The sequence below is a fragment of the Equus quagga genome, chromosome 17 (genome assembly GCF_021613505.1).
Source record: "Equus quagga isolate Etosha38 chromosome 17, UCLA_HA_Equagga_1.0, whole genome shotgun sequence".
Lineage (NCBI taxonomy): Eukaryota > Metazoa > Chordata > Mammalia > Perissodactyla > Equidae > Equus > Equus quagga.
The window spans coordinates 6,646,441-6,668,884 of record NC_060283.1 but is presented as its reverse complement, the minus strand read 5'-3'; the positions used below and the strand labels follow the sequence as shown (position 1 = coordinate 6,668,884).

The 22,444-nt window shown below is 61.3% G+C and overlaps 1 protein-coding gene across 3 annotated transcripts; it reads left to right on the top strand.

The window, feature by feature from the left end:
- Window positions 1–101: 101 nt before the first annotated feature.
- Window positions 102–22,072, top strand: PCNX3 (pecanex 3). Of its 3 annotated transcripts, none has more exons than XM_046643389.1 (35): window positions 102–1,118; window positions 1,485–1,672; window positions 1,912–2,011; window positions 2,134–2,173; window positions 2,273–2,368; window positions 2,583–3,710; window positions 4,216–4,339; window positions 4,427–4,602; window positions 5,083–5,173; window positions 5,562–5,697; window positions 6,957–7,117; window positions 7,914–8,067; window positions 8,307–8,339; window positions 8,622–8,793; window positions 8,898–9,008; window positions 9,341–9,432; window positions 9,588–9,697; window positions 9,898–10,003; window positions 10,112–10,204; window positions 10,357–10,507; window positions 11,638–11,782; window positions 12,132–12,309; window positions 13,297–13,405; window positions 13,560–13,689; window positions 14,111–14,169; window positions 14,273–14,488; window positions 15,170–15,423; window positions 18,813–19,043; window positions 19,199–19,302; window positions 19,614–19,761; window positions 19,861–20,091; window positions 20,169–20,443; window positions 20,833–20,966; window positions 21,050–21,348; window positions 21,425–22,072. In XM_046643389.1, exons 1-35 carry the CDS (start codon window positions 966–968, stop codon window positions 21,617–21,619), a joined length of 6,123 nt encoding a protein of 2,040 aa, XP_046499345.1. In that variant the 5' UTR covers window positions 102–965; the 3' UTR covers window positions 21,620–22,072. The 3 variants fall into 3 exon arrangements, with proteins under 3 accessions (XP_046499345.1, XP_046499346.1, XP_046499344.1); XM_046643390.1 differs by having other exon boundaries at window positions 4,424–4,602; window positions 6,996–7,117; XM_046643388.1 differs by having other exon boundaries at window positions 105–1,118; window positions 4,424–4,602.
- Window positions 22,073–22,444: the final 372 nt, after the last annotated feature.

Sequence of the window (22,444 nt, the reverse complement as noted above, 5' to 3'; positions counted from 1 at the left end):
GACCCGGAAGTAGAGGCCGCTTGGGCAGAGAGACGGTCATGACGTTTGAGGTCCAGCACTAAAAGGGCGGACCAAGAGGGGCGTGCTTCGGCGGCGGAGAGCTCTCGCCCTACCCCTGGGGAGTCCACGCCTCCATCCTTTTCCCCGCCTCCTGTAACTCACTGGGAGAGCTTTACGCCAGTTAACGCCGCCGTTACCCAATGGCCACCCAACTATCCCTTCGGTTCCGCCCGGGGGTCTCCGCGAGCTTGGCGCTGCCTAGGTGTGCGCATGCGCTCAAGCGCTTCTACTTTTGGATCTTTTCCCTTGCACCTAGATTCTGCGCACGCCCACAGGGCTCCGCCGCTTTTTATCGCTCCATCACCTCCCTGCGCTTGCGCATTCATGTCGTAAGGTTTTCCTTTTCCGGGTCCCAACTGGGCCCGTCGGGCGCATGCGCCACTGCAGGCTGGCGGCTCGCGGCTCCTGCTTCCGGCCTCCCCCTTGGGCCGGCTCCCGCAGAAGCGGGGCGAACGCGGAGGCCGAAGCGAGTGACCTGTGACCCCGGAAGTGGACCTCAGTGTCCCCGGGCTCTCCCGGGCCGGAGCCGAGAGAGCCGTCACCTGTACCCCCGGAGCACCCACCCCACGCCCACTTCTGGATGCCGCCGACGGGTACCCGGCCCGTGCCCCGCGCCTGCCTGCCGGCTCGGCCCCTCGGAGCAGTTCTGGGCCGGGGGTGGGGGCCCAGACCCCGCCCCTGATGCGGCTCCACCCCCGCGCCCGAGCTTCGCGCCGTTGACCGCCTCGGCCGGCCCCGCCCCCTGCCCGCACCTTCGCCTGGCCGACCCCTCTCCCCCGCTGGGGGAGGCCATGGCGTGAGCGCGAGGCCGGGCCCCGGGGCCCTCGGGCGCCAGGCGGGGCATGGGCCGGGGGCCGCCCCCATGAGGGTCCCGGGAGGGGGGCGCGCGCAGCAGCGGCGAGGCCATGGGGTCGCAGGTATTGCAGATCCTGCGCCAGGGGGTGTGGGCCTCGCTCACCGGCGGTTGGTTCTTCGACCCGCACCAGAGCACCTTCTCCAACTGCTTCCATCTCTATGTGTGGATCTTCCTGCTCACCTTTCCCTTCTTGCTGTACATGGTGAGATGCTGCCGCCACCTGTAACTCCCTCCTGGAAAAGGGAGGGCAGATGTCACGGAGGGGTGGCAGCCTGGTAGGGATTCAGGGCTGTGTCTCGGGGACTGGCGTGTGGAAAGAGGAATCTAGAGTTTGGGGTGTGTAGAGGAGAGACCAGATTCTTCCCTTCCTGGGCTGGGTGACCTTGAGCCCCTCGCTTAGTCTCTCTTTCCAGTTAAAAGGCAGAGCTCCCTGGCAGGGTCTTTGTTCTAGTTGCAAAGAAGGGTGAGGAAACCTTGTGAACTTGTGAATCCTAGCCACGATTGGTGGTAGGTCCATCCCAGGGCGCCAGGCTGTGTGAGGAAGGACCGGACTGGCTGTCACCCCCAGGTCCTGCCCCCCAGCTTGATGGTGGCTGGTGTGTACTGCCTTGTGGTGGCTGTCATCTTCGCTACCATCAAGACTGTGAACTATCGGCTGCATGCCATGTTCGACCAGGGCGAGATTGTGGAGAAGCGCAACTCTACCATAGGAGAGCCAGAGGAAGCGCCCGCCCAGGGGGACAGCAGTCTGCCCAGGTGGGTGGCGCAGCAGCTGTGTTGGGACTTGAGGGTTCTTAGTGTCTGGGCCTGAGCATTGGAGGATGGAGAAGGGGGTTAGGGAAGCTTGGCTCTATGAGCTGGTGCACACTTGTTCTGTGGTCGGCCCTGGACTTGTAAGGGCACCGTTGAGAATGGAGGAGTGATGGGGGTGGCAGAAGAAGTACTGTATAAAGAGGAAAGGTTAGTTCAAAGTTGGTGCTCTTTTTCACTGCTAGGGACCCTGGAGTGGAGATGACAGTGTTTCGGAAAGTGAGTTCCACACCCCCAGTGCGCTGTAGCTCCCAGCATTCCGTGTTTGGCTTCAACCAGGTCTCGGTGAGTGGTGTCAGCCCTCAGCCTCTCCCTTACCTCTTCTGGGAGCTCGTCCCCACTGTGGGTATGTCCTGAGCCTACTTCTGGCCTTGTTTGCACCTTCTTGCTTCTCTTTGTCTGCTCAGGAGTTGCTGCCCCGGATGGAGGACTCCGGGCCCCTCAGAGGTAGGTGGCTCCTGCTCAGGGGTGAAGGTGGTGGTGGAAGAGGGGATGGCATGCAGATGCCTCGAGGTCCTGCTGACACCTCTGGGGCCATGGTTGCAGACATCAAGGAGCTAGTGCGAGAGCAGGGCAGCAACAACGTGATCGTGACCTCAGCTGATCGAGAGATGCTGAAGCTAAACTCGCAGGAGAAACTGAGTGAGTGGGTATGGTGTAGCAGGGGCTTGGGGGAAGACTAGCCATGTTGTCTTTGTCACCCCAACTTTTGCTCCCCTGGGGCTCTCTTTGTCCTTCTGGATGGGGCCTCCTCAGTGTCCTGTCCCAGCTGGGCTCTTGGAGAGAGGAGGTCATAGGACCACCAGTTCTTGGAGCATGCCGTTATCTCATTTTCTGTCTTCGTTTCTTCTGATAGTTGGAGACCTTCCCCAGACGCCCCCGGGAGCTGCCCCAGATCCCTCTCTCCCGAGCACGGATTCTTCAGAACGTTCTCCCCTGGCTGGAGATGGAGCTCCCTGGAGTGGGAGCAGTATGGCTGACACTCCCATGAGCCCCCTGCTGAAGGGGAGCCTCAGCCAGGAGCTGAGCAAGAGCTTCCTGACCCTGACGCGGCCTGACCGGGCCCTGGTGAGGACCAGCAGTCGACGGGAACAACGCCGGGGAGCGGGCGGCTACCAGCCCCTGGACCGGCGGGGCTCAGGTGAGCCCCTGCCCCAGAAAGCCGGCTCCTCCGATTCCTGCTTCAGTGGCACTGACCGGGAGACACTGAGCAGCTTCAAGAGTGAGAAGACCAACTCCACCCACCTGGACAGCCCCCCTGGTGGGCAGGCCCCTGAGGGCAGCGACACAGACCCACCTTCTGAGGCTGAGCTGCCTGCCTCACCAGATGCTGGAGTCCCCTCTGACGACACGCTGCGTTCCTTTGACACAGTCATAGGAGCAGGGACGCCGCCGGGCCCAGCTGAGCCGCTCTTGGTTGTCCGGCCCAAGGACTTGGCCCTGCTGCGGCCTGGCAAACGGCGGCCACCCGTGCGAAGACACTCCCCACCCGGCCATGCCCCTCGGCGGCCCCTGCTTGAAGGCGGGGGCTTCTTTGAGGACGAAGACACCAGCGAGGGCAGCGAACTGAGCCCAGCCTCCAGTCTCCGATCTCAGCGCCGCTACAGTACTGAAAGCTCCTCTTCTACTTCCTGCTACTCCCCCGAGAGCTCCCGGGGTGCAGCAGGGGGACCCCGGAAGCGACGGGCCCCCCATGGGGCTGAGGAGGGGACTGCTGTGCCCCCCAAGCGGCCCTATGGGACCCAGCGGACGCCTAGTACCGCCAGCGCCAAAACACATGCCCGTGTGCTGAGCATGGATGGGGCAGGGGGTGATGTCCTGAGGGCCCCGCTGGCTGGTTCCAAGGCTGAGCTGGAGGCCCAGGCAGGGGTGGAGCTGGCTGCTGGTGAGCCTGCTGTGCTGCCCACTGAGGCCCGGAGGGGACCTGCTGCCAACCAGCCCGGCTGGCGGGGGGAGCTGCAGGAGGAAGGTGCTGTGGGAGGAGGTGAGTGCCGGCTCCAGGGCTGGGGTGGGGGAAGCAAGCCAGGTAGGGGCTTGGCTTTAGGCAAGGGACAGGCTGGAGGGGACCTGGTCAGAGTTGTCTCAGCTTGTGTCTCAAGCAGTAGATGGATGTGGACTCAGCGATTGAGTGATGCCTGCCAAACCCCTCGGATAAGCAGGGCTCCAACAATGGGGAGACTGAGGCACAGAGCCCTCAGACACCTGGCTCCAGGTCCTGCAGTTAGTGCAAAGCTGCTGCTGTTTGAGGACTTTCAGCTTCCATGTTTATTCTGGGCCACCAGTGGGGCAAGGCGGGTCACATTGTCCTTATTTCCAAGTGTGGAAACTGAGGCACAAGTGGTTAGGTGACCTGGCTGGGCTCCAGAGGCAGGACACGGTTGTTCTATGGGCAGACCTGACCTTTGGCTCCATGAAGGAGCATTTGCTGCCTGCTCCCAGGCTCTGTTTAAACCTCTGTCACTTACGGTCGGGGGTCTCTCTCTGGGCAGCGGCCGAGGAGACTGGCAAACAGGACCGCTCGAGCAATGTGAGGCGGACCCAGGCGATCCGGAGGCGCCACAATGCAGGCAGCAACCCCACTCCTCCAGCCTCCGTCATGGGCTCGCCCCCCAGGTGAGCACCTGCTGGCTGGTCAGAGGCACGGTGGGGGCCAGCTGGCTCTCAGTGGTGCTGACCTGTGGGCTGACCCCTCCCCAGCAGCCTGCAGGAGGCTCAGCGCGGCCGGGCCGCCTCCCACTCCCGGGCGCTGACGCTGCCTTCTGCCTTGCACTTCGCCTCGTCGCTGTTGCTTACCCGGGCCGGAGCCAACGTGCACGAGGCCTGCACCTTTGACGACACCTCTGAGGGTGCCGTGCACTACTTCTACGATGAGAGTGGTGAGCCCCTCCGGAGTCCGGGGGCCAAGCCTCTGACCTTGGCTGGCCCAACACCCCGTTTCTCTTCTGTTGGGGGTCTTCGTCATCCTAGCAGCAGTGTTCACTCTTTTGGATACATACCTCAGCCCCGTGGTGACTACTTTACCTGCACTGCCTGACGCCAAACTTGCAGCCTTTCTGAGGCGTGGGTAGCCTCATCATTCCTGTTCTGCTCATGAGGAAACTGAGGCACAGCCTGAAGTCACAGGCTGAGTGAGTGGTAGAACAGGGATCCAAACCCAGGGCAGGCTGAGTTCAGGGCCTGGCCCTTGACCTGCAGTCCCGCTCCTCTCCAGCTCTTGGTCCCCAGGGACTGGGCTGCCATTTAGGGGGACACAGCACAGGCTTCTTGCCCACTTGATGGCACTGGTGCCCATGTGGGTTGGGCCTTGATGTTCCTGTTCCTGACGTGCTACCTCGTGTCCCACACCCCTGCCCCAGGTGTGCGGCGCTCCTACACCTTTGGCCTGGCTGGAGGCGGCTACGAGAACCCAGTAGGGCAGCAGGGGGAGCAGGCAGCCAACGGAGCCTGGTGAGTCTCCCAGGTGGGCTCTCCTGGACCGGTGGCCTGGGAGGCTGCCATTTCTGGGGATTGTTTCTCCCTTCACTGGGCTGGGGCAGGGGCAGCTCAGAACCTCTAGGAGTAGGGAAGGGTGAAGAGCAGTGAGGGGCAGGCCTACAGGGATCCCTTGATACTGTAGGGATATGGCACTTCAAGCAGAAGGCTTTCAGGGCCTTCTCAGAAGCCCAGGACCTGGGATGGAGGTGCCTCTGCCACCTGCCTTTTCTGGACCCCCTGTGCTGCTTCTGGTGTATCCAAGTCCCCTTGGGCCCCCAGTCATGGCCATGCCTCAGGCTCAACACCACCCCATTCCAGGGTATGTCAATGGCCCTCACCCTCACGGCTGTCGTTCCCATAGGGACCGCCACTCGCATTCCTCCAGCTTCCACTCAGCTGATGTCCCAGAGGCAACAGGTGGCCTGAACCTGCTACAGCCAAGGCCTGTGGTTCTGCAGGGCATGCAGGTGCGCCGAGTGCCCCTGGAGATCCCAGAGGTGAGGAGCCAGCTGTTGGGGAAGGACCTGCAGGAGGCGGGCAGTGATGGGGGGGCAGATCATTGAACACCCGCCCAGGTACCAAGGGGCAGGCCGCTCTGAGTGTGGGCTCTCAGGGCCCGAAGGTGCCTGTCCTGACCTTTGATGCCTGGCACAGGGTGTGCAGGCTCTGGATCTGAGTGACCCAAGGGATCACTTATTTGCTTACTTAGCAAACCTATCTGGAGTATTTTCTTTATTTTGGAGGGCCCACAGTTAGTGAGGACGATGGGTGTTAACAATGATACCTGCAGAAGGGGCAGTAAAACTTACCCAACGTGACTATGCTTTTCCCTGTGCTGGGCACCTGACACAGGTTAGCCTGGGGCCCTCTGTTCACGATCGTCGTCTCAGCAGTTATTCATAGTGCCCCTTTGCGCTTCTGAAAGTATCCTGATTTGGACATAATTTATGCTGTCAGCTTAGTAATAGCAAAAGTACTGAGAATGTGCAAAACACAGACTCGAGAGTGTAAAGAACAGTCATATAAGGAGCACTGCTGCATTTATCACCCAGCGCTGCAGACAGCCCCAGGAGCGACGCCTAGAAGCCCCACGCGCCCCTGCCCGATGCATTGATTCTCCTTTACCATCCTATGGGGTGGGCATTGTTCTAACACAGCTGACGGCCACCTCCAGAGGCGGGGCCGTGTGTCTGCCTCTCCACTGTCTCCCTACGGCCCAGCACAGGGCCAGGCCCATAGTTGTACCCTGTAAGTGCTTGTTGAGTGAAGGACACAAGAAACCCAGAGAGATCAAGTAGTTCACCCAGAGCCTCGCAGCACTGGCATTGGCACCTGGGCCTGTCCTCAGGGCTGGTGCTCTGTGTGCTCCAGGGTAATGTGGTCAGAGTGACCCTGATGGCTCTGTCCAGGAGAAAAGTAGTGATTGCGCCAAGTCCCAAAGGACATGGTGGATTTCATTGAGCCCAGGAAGAGGCAGGAGATGCTGCCTGAGTGGGGAAAACAGACATCGGATCTTGTAACTCTGGCTGCCAGCATCCCCAGCAGTCCCCAGCAGCCATTGAGTCGTGTCCTGGGAACCTGGAGAAAGGAACAGGCCCTTGTGATGGAAGGTCAGGGCAGGCCACAGGGCCGCTAGATGGTGTGGACTTTGTGTTAGAGGAAATGGCCAACCAGCGAGTGTGTGCTGGGTGGGGGGCTGTGGTGATCGACCATGTGGGGGGCGAGGGGCTGATGGCTGCGGCTGTGGGGACCGCAGTTTGACCTGCTGGACCAGGACTCCCTGCACGAATCCCAGGAGCAGACGCTGATGGAGGAGGCGCCGCCGCGTGCCCAGCACAGCTACAAGTACTGGCTCCTTCCTGGCCGCTGGACCTCCGTGCGCTACGAGCGGCTCGCCCTGCTGGCCCTGCTAGACCGGTGAGAGCCCGCCGCCTCGGCCCCTAATCCCTGGATCGCCCCTGGCCCTTGGCCTTTCAGATCCTGGGAACATGTGGAGGCCTCATGGCATCAGAGAACCTGACGCTGGGGGTTGCTGAGGGTGCCTCGGGGTCTGGGGTCTGCAGTGGGCTTTCTTCAGGTTCTTCTTGGGAGCAAAGGGGTGGCCCCATGGGTGGTGCTATAGTCACTCCCTATGTCCCAAAGTTCTCCTCGCAACAAAGTATTCCTGTTCGGTCTGTTGTTTTTGTTGTGCTTCTGTGTTAGATTTAAATTGAGTCCTGTAGTCTAAAAAAGCTCACAAACCATTTGTCTCAGCTTTCCCATTTCTCAGGGGAAACTGAGGCCCAGAAAGTCAGGTAGAGAAGTCGCATGACTTTTGTTGTCTGTGGACCCCTTGGGCCTAGACCCTTGTCCTGGCTTCCCAGGGTCTGGCTTTCTCCTGGTGGGGGTGGGTTAGGCACTGCCCATGGCGTAGTGTGGGGTGACTGATGCAGCATGCGGGAGCCGCAGGTGGGCAAGTCCTGGACTGGTGGTGCCTAGAGCCCTTGGGGTCTAGGAGGGCAAAGACTGGGATGCAGGAGGAGCAACGTGGGGCAGGTGCAACCTGGCCTCGTCCCCGAGAGGTCAGAAGTTCGGATGTTCAGACGGTGAGGACTGGCAGGGCCATACGCCCAGACATGAGCCTTTGAGACCAGGTCCTGTCTCCCCAGTGCCCACCCTTCACCCCACTCGTGGGCGAGGAGGTGGGTGTGCCCTGACCCTGCTGTCTCTCCAGGACGCGAGGGCTGGTGGAGAACATTCTCGGCGTCGGCCTGAGCAGCCTTGTTGCCTTCCTGGGCTACCTGTTGCTGCTCAAGGGCTTCTTCACTGACATCTGGGTCTTCCAGTTCTGCCTGGTCATTGCCTCCTGCCAGTATTCCCTGCTGAAGGTTAGGCCCGGCTCCCTGGGTCTCCTTGCCCCACCCACCTCTTCCCAGACCACACCTTCCCATGACTCATTTTGAGGAGTATGAGCTGGAAAGCAGATAAGATGCCTAAGATCCCCCGTAACCAGAGCCTGCCCTGGTCGCTCATAATGGCCCAGTGGTGGAACTGAGCAGGTCCTGGGGCCTCTGACCCTCCCGTGGGCTCTGGCTCTTGTTGCCAGTGTAGCTCCTGTCTCTTCCAGAGCGTCCAGCCTGATGCGGCATCTCCCATGCACGTGAGTTTCAGCGTCCCTCCCCAGGAGGCTCGGGCCTGGACCCTGGGTGGGGGGCCTGAGGCCAGGTGGGGAGGGAGTCGAGTGGGAGAGGGGCAGGGCTCCACAGCACCCCTATTACCCCAGAACCTCGGTCCAGCTGCCCCAACCCCACCAGGCTTTCAGCCTTTGATCCAGGGCTGGACTGGGGCATGTGAGCGTGCAGGAGCGTGTTCATGAGTGTGTGCACATGCATGTGAAGTGGTCAGTGGGGGAGGCCCAGCTCCTCACGGCCCCATTCCCCAGGGCCACAACTGGGTGATCGCGTACAGCCGGCCTGTCTACTTCTGCATCTGCTGTCTGCTCATCTGGCTGCTGGACGCTCTGGGCTCAGCTCAGCCCTTCCCGCCCGTCTCCCTCTACGGCCTGACCCTTTTCTCCGCCTCCTTCTTCTTCTGTGCCCGTGACGTGGCCACTGGTGAGTCTGGACAGGGCTGAGGTGGCTGGAGGAAGTGAGGCCCCAAGGGTGGGCCAAGGGGTGGCCGGCGGGCTGACCAGGCCTTCACTTCCCCTCTCTGCCAGTGTTCACCCTCTGCTTCCCGTTCGTCTTCCTCCTGGGCCTCCTGCCGCAGGTCAACACCTGCCTCATGTACCTGCTGGAGCAGATAGATATGCACGGCTTTGGGGGCACAGGTATGGGACCCACAGAGGGCTTGGGAGTCGGGGCAGTGTGGGGCCAGGAGGGGCCGTGGATTAGGTCTGTGGTTCCAGCCCTTAGCTGAGCTTTTCCACCATCTGTACTGTGGACTCCTCACCCATCCTTTCCCCTTTCTCCCCAGGCAAGTCCTTTAAACCAGAGAGCGCCAGAAACTCTGAGGGCCTCTCAGGGCTGGGGGAGGCAGAGAACAATGGCCTGGGGCCGGGGTCCCGGGGAGACTAGCCTCTGGGAGTTGAGGGGCAGTTGGTGGGGAGTCGGGTGCCAGAAGGGGGGAGCTGGGCTTCACCTGCTGTTCCTCCCCTCACAGCCGCCACCAGCCCGCTCACAGCTGTCTTCAGCCTCTCCCGCAGCCTGCTGGCTGCTGCTCTGCTCTATGGCTTCTGCCTTGGGGCCATCAAGGTAGGGGTGACCTGTGGGTGGGGGGCATGCTGAGGCCCGGGGGGGGGGTCGTTGGGATAGGGCTGTGAATCGGCCTCAGCAGTGGCTTTTCCCGTGGGGGGCACCCCCCCGTGCTTACCCTCACCTCCCCTGACCAGCATGGGTTCTCTCCCCAGACTCCTTGGCCGGAGCAGCACGTCCCTGTCCTCTTCTCCGTCTTCTGTGGCCTCCTGGTGGCGCTGTCCTACCACCTGAGCCGGCAGAGCAGTGACCCCACTGTGCTCTGGTGGGTGCCTGCATGTGCCTGTCCGTATGCACACACGCGTGTGTGTGTGTGTCTGTGCATGGCAGGGGCTTGGGGGGGGGGGGGGGGGGGGGGGGTCTGTGGGTCTGTGCATGTGCCTGCCACCCACTGACCCTGAAGCCTGTGGGAGAAGGGGGCGGCCTCCCCAGACCTGGGCCCCTGACTCTCCTCACCCACGCTAGGTCTCTGATCCGGAGCAAGCTGTTCCCTGAGCTGGAGGAGCGGAGCTTGGAGACAGCTCGGGCTGAGCCCCCAGACCCACTGCCGGACAAGATGCGCCAGTCGGTGGTGAGGGGCCCGGGGGTGGGGTTCTAGCCTTGGGGTCCGGGGCTGAGAGAGGGGGTATGGTCAGCCACTGGCGGCGGGCGCCTCAGCTGGTGTTTCCTGGCCCTGCAGCGTGAGGTCCTGCACTCCGACCTAGTGATGTGTGTTGTCATCACTGTGCTCACCTTTGCCATCAGCGCCAGCACCGTCTTCATTGCCCTGAAGGTTTGTGTGGTACAGGCCCCCCCACGCCCCCTTAGTCTTTGCAGGAGCCAGTCTGATCTGAGGGTCCTGGGCAGCTCCGGCCTCGTGTCCTTCGCCCCTCCTGCCCGTTGGCCCACTCCCCTTGGCTGAGCTCTGGCCTCTCCCTCTTGCAGTCAGTGCTGGGTTTCGTGTTGTATGCGCTGGCTGGGGCCGTGGGCTTCTTCACACATTACCTGCTGCCACAGCTCCGCAAACAGCTGCCCTGGTTCTGCCTGTCGCAGCCCGTGCTGAAGCCGCTGGAGTACAGCCAGTACGAAGTGCGCGGTGAGTGTGCGCCCTGGGCTGGGACCCCTCTTCCCCTGCCACCCTCATTTCCTGGCTCACCTCCAGCCTGATGGGAGCGGGTCCTCCGCTCAGAGGGCCAGCAGGGGGCAGCCTCTGCCCACACTGCCCTGTCTGTGCCGGCCCTGGCCCTCGCTGTCCCTGTGGCCCTTCACTGCCCTGTGTGCCCTCTCCTGCCGGCTGTGCCCCAGCTCGGCCCTGCTTTGTTCTCACCCAGTCTGCTCTGCCCGCCTTGCTTTCTCTGAGGAGTTGGAGAAAGTAGAATTCCAGGGCCCTAATGGGATCTCTTGTCCAGAGTTACAGCCTGGTTGCCAAGGGACTGGATCTGCCTGGCTCACATTTTCACCTGGGTTGTGCCACAGAGTCACCCTTGAGGTGATGTTTAAACCTCTGCATTTGGGGCCGGCCCAGTGGCACAGCAGTTAAGTTCACACATTCCTGTTCGGCAGCCTGGGGTTCACCGGTTTGGATCCTGGGTGCAGACATGGCACTGCTTGTCAAACCATGCTGTGGCAGGCGTCCCACATATAAAGTAGAAGAAGATGGGCACGGATGTTAGCTCAGGGCCAGTCTTCCTCAGCAAAAAGAGAAGGATTGGCAGCAGATGTTAGCTCAGGGCTAATCTTCCTCAAAAAAAAAAAAAAAACCCAACCTGGATTTGTTACATGAAAACCCACATGTCTTCTTGTTCTTAAACAATAAAAGATTCTGCCCACTGGGCCAGCATCTGTGCCACATTATAGCATGTGGCCCCAGTCAGCTTGAGCCCAGAAGGGGCCTACATTTTCAGGTCACCATGTACTTGGACTTCACCCAGCCTGCCCTGGCTCTGGTGGGCATCTGCGATGTCCTTGTCAGCCTCATTTTCGCAGACAGCAGAACGGGCAGAACACCTGCCCCAAGCCCCTGACATGCCTTGTCGGGGCCTCGTCGCCTGTGTTTGGGCTGCTGAAGATCAGCCTCCCCCACGAAGTCTCTAGGGACCCAGAACACCACATCCTGTGGTTTGCCCTCTCTCAGGGTTCCCTCTGAGAGCGCACCTGTCCCGGCCGTGCACTGGAAGGGGAGTGTGGAGGGCCAGGTGCAGCCAACAGGCCCACCTTCTGTTGTAGGCGCTGCCCAGGTGATGTGGTTTGAGAAGCTGTACGCCGGCCTGCAGTGCGTTGAGAAGTATCTCATCTACCCTGCCGTGGTGCTCAACGCCCTCACGGTGGATGCCCACGCTGTTGTCAGCCACCCGGACAAGTTCTGCCTCTAGTGAGGGCCACCCACTCCCTACCATCCCACCGTCTATATTCCCAAGTGACAGTGGGGACACTGAGGCCCAGAGAGGGAATGAGACTTGCCTCAGTTGCCCAGTGAGCTAAAGGAGGACTCCAGCTCCTGACACACTTTCCATTGAAGCAGTTGCTTCTGAAAGCAGATGTATCACCCAAACGTGTCTAAACGGGGTGACCCTAAAGAGGAGGACGCTAAGAGTCATTGGCCCAAAAGAGCAGGGTACAGCCCAGCAGAGCCCAGGCCAGGGCGGGCAAGTGATGGGCACCCACACACACTGCCCCCGGAACCCCTGCCCGGCCCCTAACACCGCCCTCCTTGCCCGTAGCTGCCGGGCGCTGCTGATGACTGTGGCTGGGCTGAAGCTGCTGCGCTCGGCCTTTTGCTGCCCGCCCCAGCAGTACCTGACCTTGGCCTTCACCGTCCTGCTCTTCCACTTCGACTACCCGCGCCTCTCCCAGGGCTTTCTGCTTGACTACTTCCTCATGTCCCTGCTCTGCAGCAAGGTGAGCTGGCAGCCGTGGGGTAGCCTCCAGGCCATGCGGCAGGAGCAGACCTCCTCTGCCTTGGTCAGGGGGGACTTGCTCAGGGCCCTCAGCCTCTGTAGCTGCTGCTGCGTATTAGCCCCACCGTGGGCCTTCACAGGAAGTTGTGGTTTAAGTGACTCGCCTCAGGTCCCCCAGAGAATTGCTGGCGAGTCAGGATTTGACTCTAGGCCTGTCTGACTTCACAGCCCTTTCTCTGAGTCACTGTACTTGACCACCTTTCTCATAAGCAGTTCATGTAGTTAGGACTTGGCCTTTGTCCTCTGGGCTCTGCCGCTGTGTCAGCCACAGCCCTCGAGAGCAGTTCAGAGCCAAGCTTCAGAAAGCCCTGGGGCCTGGGTGTCTGTGAACTGCTCCGCCACACTGCAGGATTCCCTGAGCCAGGGCTGGGAGGTCACTGTGAACAAAGGACTGTCCCCTGGCACTGTACTGGGGGCCTTCAGTGGGGTTCCAGCACAGGCTGGAGCCTTTTCCTTACTCGGGCATTCTAGTCTGGTTTTCTGGTCTGGCTCAGGATAGGGAAGATCCAAACTGTCCCTCTCTGAGGGCAGGACCGGGACTGTCTCTTGACTTTCAGTCCCCTAGTCAAAGCCCAGCCTCATCACTGACTGAGTGGCGTGGCCTGAGCAAGTCGTTTATCTGCTCTGCTTTCTCCAAACCTCAACTTTCCCATCTGTGAAGTGGGACAGCAGTGGGAAGCTCCCAGGGTGATCGCGGGAATTAAATGGCTCATGCCCCTTCGAGTGGTTGCTTTGCTGGGAGTTGCTAATGGTGGTCACAGGGGCTTTGAGCCAGGTCCAGAGAGAAAGAGCTGGGAGTGATCTGGAGGTAGCCTCCCATGTGGGCAGCTGGTGGGGTGGCCCCCAAGCCTTGAATGCATACTTGGTAGGCCCCACCTCTGTGAGTGACCTGCGTGTCTTTCACCTCCTCCCCTCTCCGGCCTGCCAGCTCTGGGACCTGCTGTACAAGCTGCGTTTTGTGCTGACCTACATCGCGCCCTGGCAGATCACCTGGGGCTCGGCTTTCCACGCTTTTGCCCAGCCCTTCGCCGTGCCACGTACCCGGCCTGCCACCCGCTGCCTGGGTGGGGGGTGCAGGGAGGGCCATGGCCAGGGATGAGGGGCGCGGGGTGGGCTAGCGGGGAGCTGAGGGGTGGCGAGGGAGGCTGGGGAGGGTCCTGTGTGCCTGCCGTCTCCTTGACTCGGGCCCAGACTCGGCCATGCTGTTCGTTCAGGCTCTCCTCTCTGCACTCTTCTCCACGCCACTCAACCCCCTGCTGGGCAGCGCCGTCTTCATCATGTCCTATGCGAGGCCCCTCAAGTTCTGGGAGCGCGACTACAAGTGAGTCTCGTGGCAGACAGGCGCGTCACTCAGGGGGACCCCGGGAGGAGTGGGCCTTGCGGGTGGGGAAGGTTGCTGGGAGGGAGGGTGAGTTTGGACCCAAGGCTGGATGGGGCACAGAGAGGGTCCCACAGCGCGGACCTGAGAGCTCGGCACGGTGGGCTTCAGGTGGCTGGTTTGATGAGGGTGAAACCCAAGCCACACCAAGGCCTCGGGCTCCCACCCTGGGCTCCCTGGCTATGTGCTCCTGTCCCTGAGCCTCAGTCTCCTCCTGTGTGATGGCGCTGTCATGGCGTCCTCCCAGAGCGCAGGCGTGTGGGCTTGGAGAGGACTCGATGGTGGGCCAGCGGGGAATCGTCATCGGAACCCCCGGCAGCCTCACCCTCCCAGCCAACTGTGTTGTTGCTCTGTCTCTGAACAGCACTAAACGTGTGGATCATTCTAACACCCGCCTAGTCACGCAGCTGGACCGGAACCCTGGTGTGTATGCAGCCATCCAGGGGCTTTAGGGTGGAGCTTCCTGGGGGAGGGAGCCTTGCTTACTTGTCACCTTGTCCATGTCTCTGTCTGTCCTGGGTCCCAGGCGCTGACGACAACAACCTCAACTCCATCTTCTACGAGCACTTGACGCGCTCGCTGCAGCACACGCTGTGTGGGGACCTGGTGCTGGGCCGCTGGGGCAACTACGGCCCTGGCGACTGCTTCGTCCTGGCCTCCGACTACCTCAACGCCCTGGTGCACCTCATCGAGGTTGGCAATGGCCTCGTCACCTTCCAGCTGCGTGGCCTTGAGTTCCGGGGTGAGCCGCAGGGCCTGGGCCTGACGTGGGGCACTGTGTTTCCTAGTGCGTGAGGGCTGGATCCGAGTCCAGCTCTGCCTTGGTTTGCTGGGTGACCCTGAGCAAGGCCTCCTCCTCCCTGGGCCTGGGTTTCCCAGTCTGAGCAGTGACGTGGCAGGGCCTCCTTGGGCCAACCCTGTCCCTGCCCTAACTTTGGGTCCTTGGTGACTGAACTGTTGCTGTGGTGAATGCCTGGGTATGGAGCTCTGGGTTCTCCTGCCAGCTCCCACTGGCCTGCTCTGTGGTCTCGGGCATGGCCCTGGTTGGGTGCCACACATAACCCCTGGTAAGTGAGCCAGCTCCTTGCCCTCAGGAGGACGTACATGTTGACGCCAGCATCAGAAGAGGCCCCTGAGCGTGCACAGGGGCTCCAAGCACAGCTGATGAGCACATGAACCTGAACAAGTCACCTGTCTTTGAGCTTCAGTTTTTGCCTCTCTAAATGAGGGACCAGAGCCCTGTTCCCCACCCACTGTGGCTGCGGGGAGTCAGGAAGAGAAAGAGACTTATTTCTTGTTTCATTCAGTAACACTTCCTCACACGGCACCCCAGGCGGGAGGATGAATGGCGCGGGCCTCCGGCACCACGCCTGGGCCCTCGCCTGCGAGGAGGCCCCCCTCACTGGTCGCCCCTCCCCCGCAGGTACGTACTGCCAGCAGCGCGAGGTGGAGGCCATCACGGAGGGCGTGGAGGAGGACGAGGGCTGCTGCTGCTGTGAGCCTGGCCACCTGCCGCGGGTCCTGTCCTTCAATGCCGCCTTCGGGCAGCGCTGGCTGGCCTGGGAGGTGACAGCCAGCAAGTACGTGCTGGAGGGCTATAGCATCAGCGACAACAACGCTGCCTCCATGCTTCAGGTCTTCGACCTCCGCAAGATCCTCATCACCTACTACGTCAAGGTACGGTGGCAGGCGGGCGGCTGGGCAGCGGGGTCCCTGCCGGCGACCACGCACTAACCAGGAGTGTCCTGAGCGCCAGCTTCTGGATCACTGAGAACTTCTTTTGCTCAGGGGAAGCTGAGGCTTTTGAGAGTATAAGCATCCCCCAGGGTGCCACCACTGCACAACTGGCCTCGGGGGCCTCGCGGCCTGTGTGGCTCTTAACAGTGGGGTGCCTGGGACGGGGCTCCTTGTCACCCTCTTCCAGAAGGCTCACCTTGGGCAGGAAGTGTTGGGGGCAGGTGGGCAGCACGTGCATGGATTCCCTCTCAGGGCTGCTGGTCTCAGGAGGGGCAGTTGTGAAGCCAACCTTCTAGACCACCAGGCCCCCTGCCGCATGTCCCATCAGTGTAGAATGGCGATAATGCTAATACTGGTGATGTTAGTGACAGTTTAGGAGCAGCTGCCAAGCAGTGGTGCTTCCCCCGGGTCAGGCTGTGTGGCAAGCACCTCTCCTGAGCTGGGTGAGGCCCACCACACCCTCCAGGAGAGGTCCCACTGTCTCAGATGTGGAAGTGGCTTGCAGAGGGAAAGCGATTTGCCTGAGGCTCCAGAATCAAGAGAAGGTGGCAGAGCCAGGCATAGACCCAGACCCAGGCCTGGGCCTCCCTCCCTCAGCCTGGGTGCTCCAAGCTGTGCCTGGGGGTCTCAAGACCTCTTGAGGGAGGTGGGGATCGTGAGGCACAGTGTGGGGTCCAGAAGGAGCCCTGGACTGAGTTCTGAGAAACCTGGGATGTCACCTCCATTGCTTTGCCTCAGTTTACCCCCTTGAGATGTGGGGATTATTGTAGTTCTGTGAGATGGCAGGAATGATGAGGCTTTGTGGCCCCCACTGTGGGAGTCGGGTGTGTTGGTGGTCACAGTCCGGGTCCCCTTGTGCCCTCTTAGCATCTGTTCTGGGGCTCCCTGTCAGGGGCCTGGAGGGGCCTCCTCTGGGGCCCAGGTGAGCCTGCACCTGCTCCTTGAAGTTCTCTCGAGGGCGGTCCTATGTATCCCTCAGCTGTCCTTTTGCCTCCAGCGGATAGCCCATCTGTGCCATACGTCCGGGAAGCTATAATCTCTCTGTCGTTTTTTCCGTCTACCCATCCACTCTTAGGGAAGGCTTTGTCAGCCCCCCACCCCTCGCTTTCACCAAAAAAGAGGCTGTGGTCCAGACAGGGACATTCCCAGCCCAGGGGCACCCAGGGGTCATGGGCCTGCCCACCTTCCTCTCCCATTTCGAGAGAGGTGCTCTTCCCAGGTCACCCGGCTGCCTCCCAAAAGCCCCGCTCCAGGCCCATGCAGCCTTCTCACAGCTGGGCCCCAGGTGCCCGGCCAGGCCCGGGCTGGCAGGCTGAGATGAGCTCCACCCCTGCCAAGTGTATAGTCCCACAGGGAAGCCAACTTGCCACGGCTAGAGCTGCTGCCAGGGCTGGGCAGAATCAGCCGGGGAGAAGTGCCTGGAGGACCAGAAACGGAGTGTGGGGTGAAGTTTGGAAGGAAGAGTAGGGGCTGCTGTGGGCAGGGCCTGGGGGGGAAGGTGTGCAGGACAGCTCCTCCAGCCTGGGGGAGTGCAAGGATGTGTCTGGTCTAGCCCTCGGGGCTGGCAGAGCAGCCAGAGCCCCTCCTGTGTGGCTTCAGCCCCCTCACTGTCCCCTCTCCACCTCGCCCCTCCCCTGGAGTCATGAAGTGCAGTTAAGTGAGAAACTCAGTGCAGCCCCCGCAGCTGTGGAGATACCGGCCCCCACATCCGCCCGCAGCCACGCCTCGGGGTCCTCGCAACATTTCCAAGCCCAGGCCTGTTAGTTATCCTGTTTGATCTTTTTAGCAACCCTTAGAAGAGGCAGGGCCCATACGCTTGGCCCCTTTTACAGCTGAGGAAACTGAGGCCACACACCTGCTTCTGCACTTAGGTGGGGCTGAGAGCAGGAAAGGCACCCCAGTCGTGAGGCCTGCGCGGTTTCACTGAGCAGTCGCCAGCGAACGCTCACAGGTGTGAGCTGTTACAGCTAGAGCCACGCCAGGGCTGGGTCCCAGGACAGCTGGGGTGTCACAGAAGAGTGGCAGCGGCAGAAGTTAAGGGAGCACTTACTCTTTGTCAGACAGGCTCCTCCCTCCACCCCTGAGGGTTTTCCTTTCTGGTTCTTCTTGGGGCCTCTGGTGGGACTATTGAGACGCCCTCTGGGCAACAAGGTCAGTCCAGAGCTGGTCTTCCTGGAGCTGGAAGCTTCCCCACAGCCATTCTGCCCCTACTCACCCCACTCAGCTCCTGGTCCTCCTTCCTCTGGTTAAAGGGACAGCCCAGCCCTCCCCAGACTGCCCACCCACCTGCCCACAGCCAAGCTGATGCTGGGGCCAGGCTCCCAGCTGCCAGGCAAGCCCCCCCGTAGCCGTGGCCTCCAGGTGCCCCCCCAGGGAGCTCTTTGAGGCCCTGGGTTCTTCCCAGCTTGTACTGTGGTCCTTTTGCGCAGGCTCTTGGCCTCTCCCGGCCCCCTAGAGCCACACTGCTGGATGCTTCTACTCCTGCATGCCCTCTGTTTGTGGCCAGCTGCACTACCCTCCCCAGCCCTGGACTCCCTACCCCTTACCCAGGCAGAGGGCCAGCCCCATCGGCTCCATCCCAGGGCGGTACGTGGCATTTCAGTAACCACTGGCTGCCAGCTGCCAGCCTTGCACTGCCCATCTGTCCTGGCTCTGCCAACTGCCTGCCCTCCTCAAGCTCCTCTCCCTTTGCCCAAACCCCTGGTTAGAAACCTGCAGTCTCTTAACGGGTCCAGGAGCCCCAACTGGACACAGGACACTGTGCCTCTATCTTTTTTCTGAGGGGAACCCTTGTGGCTGTCACACTTCAGCTGCCTAGAGGGACCTGTGACCCAGGGGCACTTAGACTCCCTGGCCTGCAGGCAGCCCCACCATCTCAGCCTGACCTTCCAAGGCCTCTGAGATCTGGATCCCACAGCCTCGTGGTGTCCAGGGTCCCAGGGTTCCGATCCCAGCTCAGTCTGCCCTGCTCTGTATCCTCAGGCAAGCCTGCCCTGTCTTTGAGCCTCAGTTTCCCTCACAAATGGGGCATCTTCTGAGGCAAGCATGCAAGCCCTTGGCGCAGTGAAGGACCCTCCAGGGGCCACTCTGTGAGGAGGACTGCTTCTGTTGGCTTCCTCGCTCCTCCTCCCTGGCCTGGTGGAGCAGCACAGCCTTGCCCCTGTGGCTTCAGGGAGCTGAGATGGACACAGGATAGGCATCCTAGGAAGCAGACTTCAGCTCAGTCAAAGGGGAAGCCTCTTCACCCTGACGCTCTCTGCTCCATTTGCGGGGCTAGGGTACTGCCCCTGTCTCTGGTCCCAACCCTGACGCCTCCCCTCTCCTTCCAGAGCATCATCTACTATGTGAGCCGCTCACCAAAGCTGGAGGCGTGGCTAAGCCACGAAGGCATTGCAGCAGCCCTGCGGCCTGTGCGGGCGCCTGGCTATGCGGACTCGGACCCCACCTTCTCACTGAGCGTGGATGAGGACTATGACCTTCGCCTTTCCGGCCTCTCGCTGCCCTCCTTCTGCGCGGTGCACCTCGAGTGGATCCAGTACTGCGCCTCTCGGCGCAGCCAGGTCAGGTCACCCTACGCTGGGGCTGCCTTCTCCCCACTCTGCTTCTCCCCTCCCTGTGTGGGTTCCTCTCACCCTCGGCCTCCCTTGGCCCCCACCCCAAGTTACCTGACCCAGGTCTGAGCTGGGCTCTTGGGGATGGGGTCTTTGTGCCACAGCCCGTGGACCAGGATTGGAACTCCCCGCTGGTTACACTGTGTTTTGGTCTGTGTGTGCTGGGCCGCCGGGCCCTGGGGACAGCCTCACACAGCATGTCTGCCAGGTGAGTGCGCACAGGTCCAGCTGGGCCTGCTGCTCTCCCCTCCACCCACTCTGTGAAGAGCTCCGGGCCAGAGGCCCCCAGGAACCACATCAGTCCTTCCTTCCATGTGATTCTTTTCTGTGGGCAAGGGAATCTCCCACTTGTGACCTTGCCTGCTCCTTGCCACCTTGTGAGGGAGCTGGGCAGAGACTGACCTCCTTGTCAAGATGGGGAAACTGAGGCCCAGCATGAAGACAGGGCTTGGCTCAGACCACTGCACGTAGAGCCAGAGCTCTGAACCTTCGCGCTCACTCCCTGCCTTTCTTCCCCAGCCTGGAGCCCTTCCTCTATGGCCTGCACGCCCTGTTCAAGGGGGACTTCCGCATCACCTCCCCACGAGACGAGTGGGTCTTTGCCGACATGGACCTGCTTCATCGAGTGGTGGCGCCTGGGGTTCGCATGGCCCTCAAGCTTCACCAGGTGGGGAGAGGTGTGCCTGGGCAGGGTGGGCGAGTAGAGGATGAAGCCCCTCCTGATGGCAGGGGACCACTGACCCTGGCCCCCACGTCCTGCCCGTAGGACCACTTCACATCCCCAGATGAGTATGAGGAGCCAGCTGCCCTGTATGATGCCATCGCAGCCAACGAGGAGCGGCTGGTCATCTCACACGAGGGCGACCCGGCCTGGCGCAGCGCCATCCTCAGCAACACGCCCTCGCTGCTGGCACTGCGCCACGTCCTGGATGACGCCTCTGATGAGTACAAGATCATCATGCTCAACCGGCGCCACCTTAGCTTCCGAGTCATCAAGGTGGGGATGGCCCACCCACCTGACCCGGGCCCCTCCCTGGTGCCAGCCTCCTGACCCTTGCGTGTGGCTGCCCGCAGGTGAACCGCGAGTGTGTGCGAGGCCTGTGGGCCGGGCAGCAGCAGGAGCTGGTGTTCCTGCGAAACCGGAACCCAGAGCGGGGCAGCATCCAGAACGCTAAACAGGCGCTGCGCAACATGATCAACTCCTCCTGCGACCAGCCGCTGGGCTACCCCATCTACGTGTCGCCCCTCACCACCTCGCTGGCTGGCAGCCACCCCCAGCTGCGGGCGCTGTGGGGGGGCCCCGTCAGCCTGGGTGCCATCGCCCGCTGGCTTCTGCACAGCTGGGAGAGGTGAGCCCTGAATGCGGCCCCTAGCCCGTGAAGCCAGGTTCATGGAGCAGGAAACTGAGGCTGAGAGAGACGAAGCCGCTCCCTCCTTGCTCTCAGCGTGAGGAAGTGCTGGAGCCAGGACTGAGCCTGAGAGCTGACCCCCTCCCAGAGCTGACCTGACTCCACCGCCCCCTCTCCCCCCACAGAGCTGAAGGTGACCTTTGTCCTTAACAGCCGTTGATAATGTCTTCCTTAAAAGAGCCCACAAAGTTGATGGGAAAATCTCTTAGAGACAGGACCCTAGAGCTCAGAGATGTTAGGTGACTTGTCCTAGGGCTGGGGGCTTATGTTCGTGAGTTCTCTGGCCCTACCCCCGCCAACTCTTCTCCACTGCTGCCCCACCTCCCCAGGCTTCATAAGGGCTGTGGTGCTGGCTGCAATAGCGGTGGCAACGTGGATGACTCGGACTGTGGCGGAGGTGGTGGCTTGACCTCCCTCAGCAATAACCCCCCCTTGGCACACACCACACCTGAGAACACAGCAGGTGAGCTGGCGAGTCCAGGCTGAACCAGTGGGTGAGGAGGACAGCCTGGCTGAGGTCTCTGCCCTCTTATCTGTCTCCCACAGGCAGTGGCGACCAATCCCTCCCACCAGGCCCTGGCTGGGGCCCGCGGCCCTCCCTGAGTGGCTCTGGTGATGGACGCCCCCCTCCTCTGCTGCAGTGGCCTCCCCCTCGGCTGCCTGGGCCGCCCCCTGCTTCGCCCACCCCCACCGAGGGTCCCCGGCCCTCAAGGCCCCCTGGCCCTGGTCCCCTCAGTTCTGAGGGTCCCAGTGGGAAGTGGAGCCTTGGGGGTCGGAAGGGCCTGGGGGCATCCGAAGGGGAGCCGGCCTCAGGGAGTCCCAAAGGAGGCACCCCCAAATCTCAGGTAAGGGTCTTATGGGAAGGTTGAGTCACAGGCAGCTTAGGTGTGCTCTCCCACCAACCTATTTCCCCTCCCCTAGGCGCCCCTAGACCTCAGCCTCAGCCCGGATATCAGTACCAACACCTCGCCCCCCAGAGCGGCCCAGGACGTTCCTTGCTTGGACAGCAGTGCTCCCGAGAGCGGCACACCCACTGGGGCCCTGGGTGACTGGCCTGTCCCTGCTGAGGAACGCGAGAGCCCGGCCGCCCAGCCCCTGCTGGAGCATCAGTACTGAGTGGCCTGTTACCCTGGATCCCAGCCCAGGATTCAGTAACTTGGACCCTTGGCCTCTGGCCCTCTCTGCTGGACCACAGAACTGAGTGGCTTTGGCCTCCGCATCTGAACCCTGACCTCTGGCTGCTTTAGCCAGAGCACCAGAACTGAGTGGCCCAGACCTCTGACCTTGACCCCTGATCTCTCATCCCTAGTCTAGGGCCTAGGCTCCCCAAACTGAGGCAGGCAGCCTCCCAGCCAGGCCCTAAGAGCCAAACCCATGGGCTGGTCCCACTTGAAGCCCGTGGCCAGGACTAACTTGGCCTCTGGGCCTGCACTGCCTGCAGGGGCAGCCCCTTGGCCCGGACTTGGGGCTGAAATGTGGGAAGGGTGGTTTCTTTGTCTTTTTTTTGTCTTTTTTTTTTTTTTCCGTGCTTCGGAGACACCAGAATTAATAACACTATTTTTGATTTTGGTTGGTGGTTTCTTCTATTTGGGAACGTTTGGGTGGAGGCTAGAGGAGGTGGCCAGGTCAGGGTGGATGAGGATGGAGAAGGGGACAAAGGATATGGGCCTGGATCATGATGGAGATCAAGGTCAGACCACGGTGGGGTTCAGGTAGGTATGGGTCCCCTTCCTCACAAGCCTCATCCCTTTTCAAGCCTTGATCTGAAGTTCATTTTGTTCAATTTCTCACCCCATATATTCCAAGACTTCCAGCTTCAATGGCTGGTTCCTACAATTAGCAGCTTTGACCTTGGCCAAAGCCTTTCCCTGAGCCTCAGTTTCTCTATAAAGAGACACACCTGTCTACGGTGTTTTAAGAATAAATGAGAAAGTGTGTAGA

Excerpts from the sequence above, each read along its gene's own strand:
- PCNX3 (XM_046643388.1), top strand. The coding sequence starts at position 966 with ATGGGGTCGCAGGTATTGCAGATCCTGCGCCAGGGGGTGTGGGCCTCG. Across the intron at positions 1,673-1,911 it reads GGGGACAGCAGTCTGCCCAG|GGACCCTGGAGTGGAGATGA; the intron begins GTGGGTGGCGCA and ends TTTCACTGCTAG. Across the intron at positions 19,762-19,860 it reads TGGCCCTCAAGCTTCACCAG|GACCACTTCACATCCCCAGA; the intron begins GTGGGGAGAGGT and ends TCCTGCCCGTAG.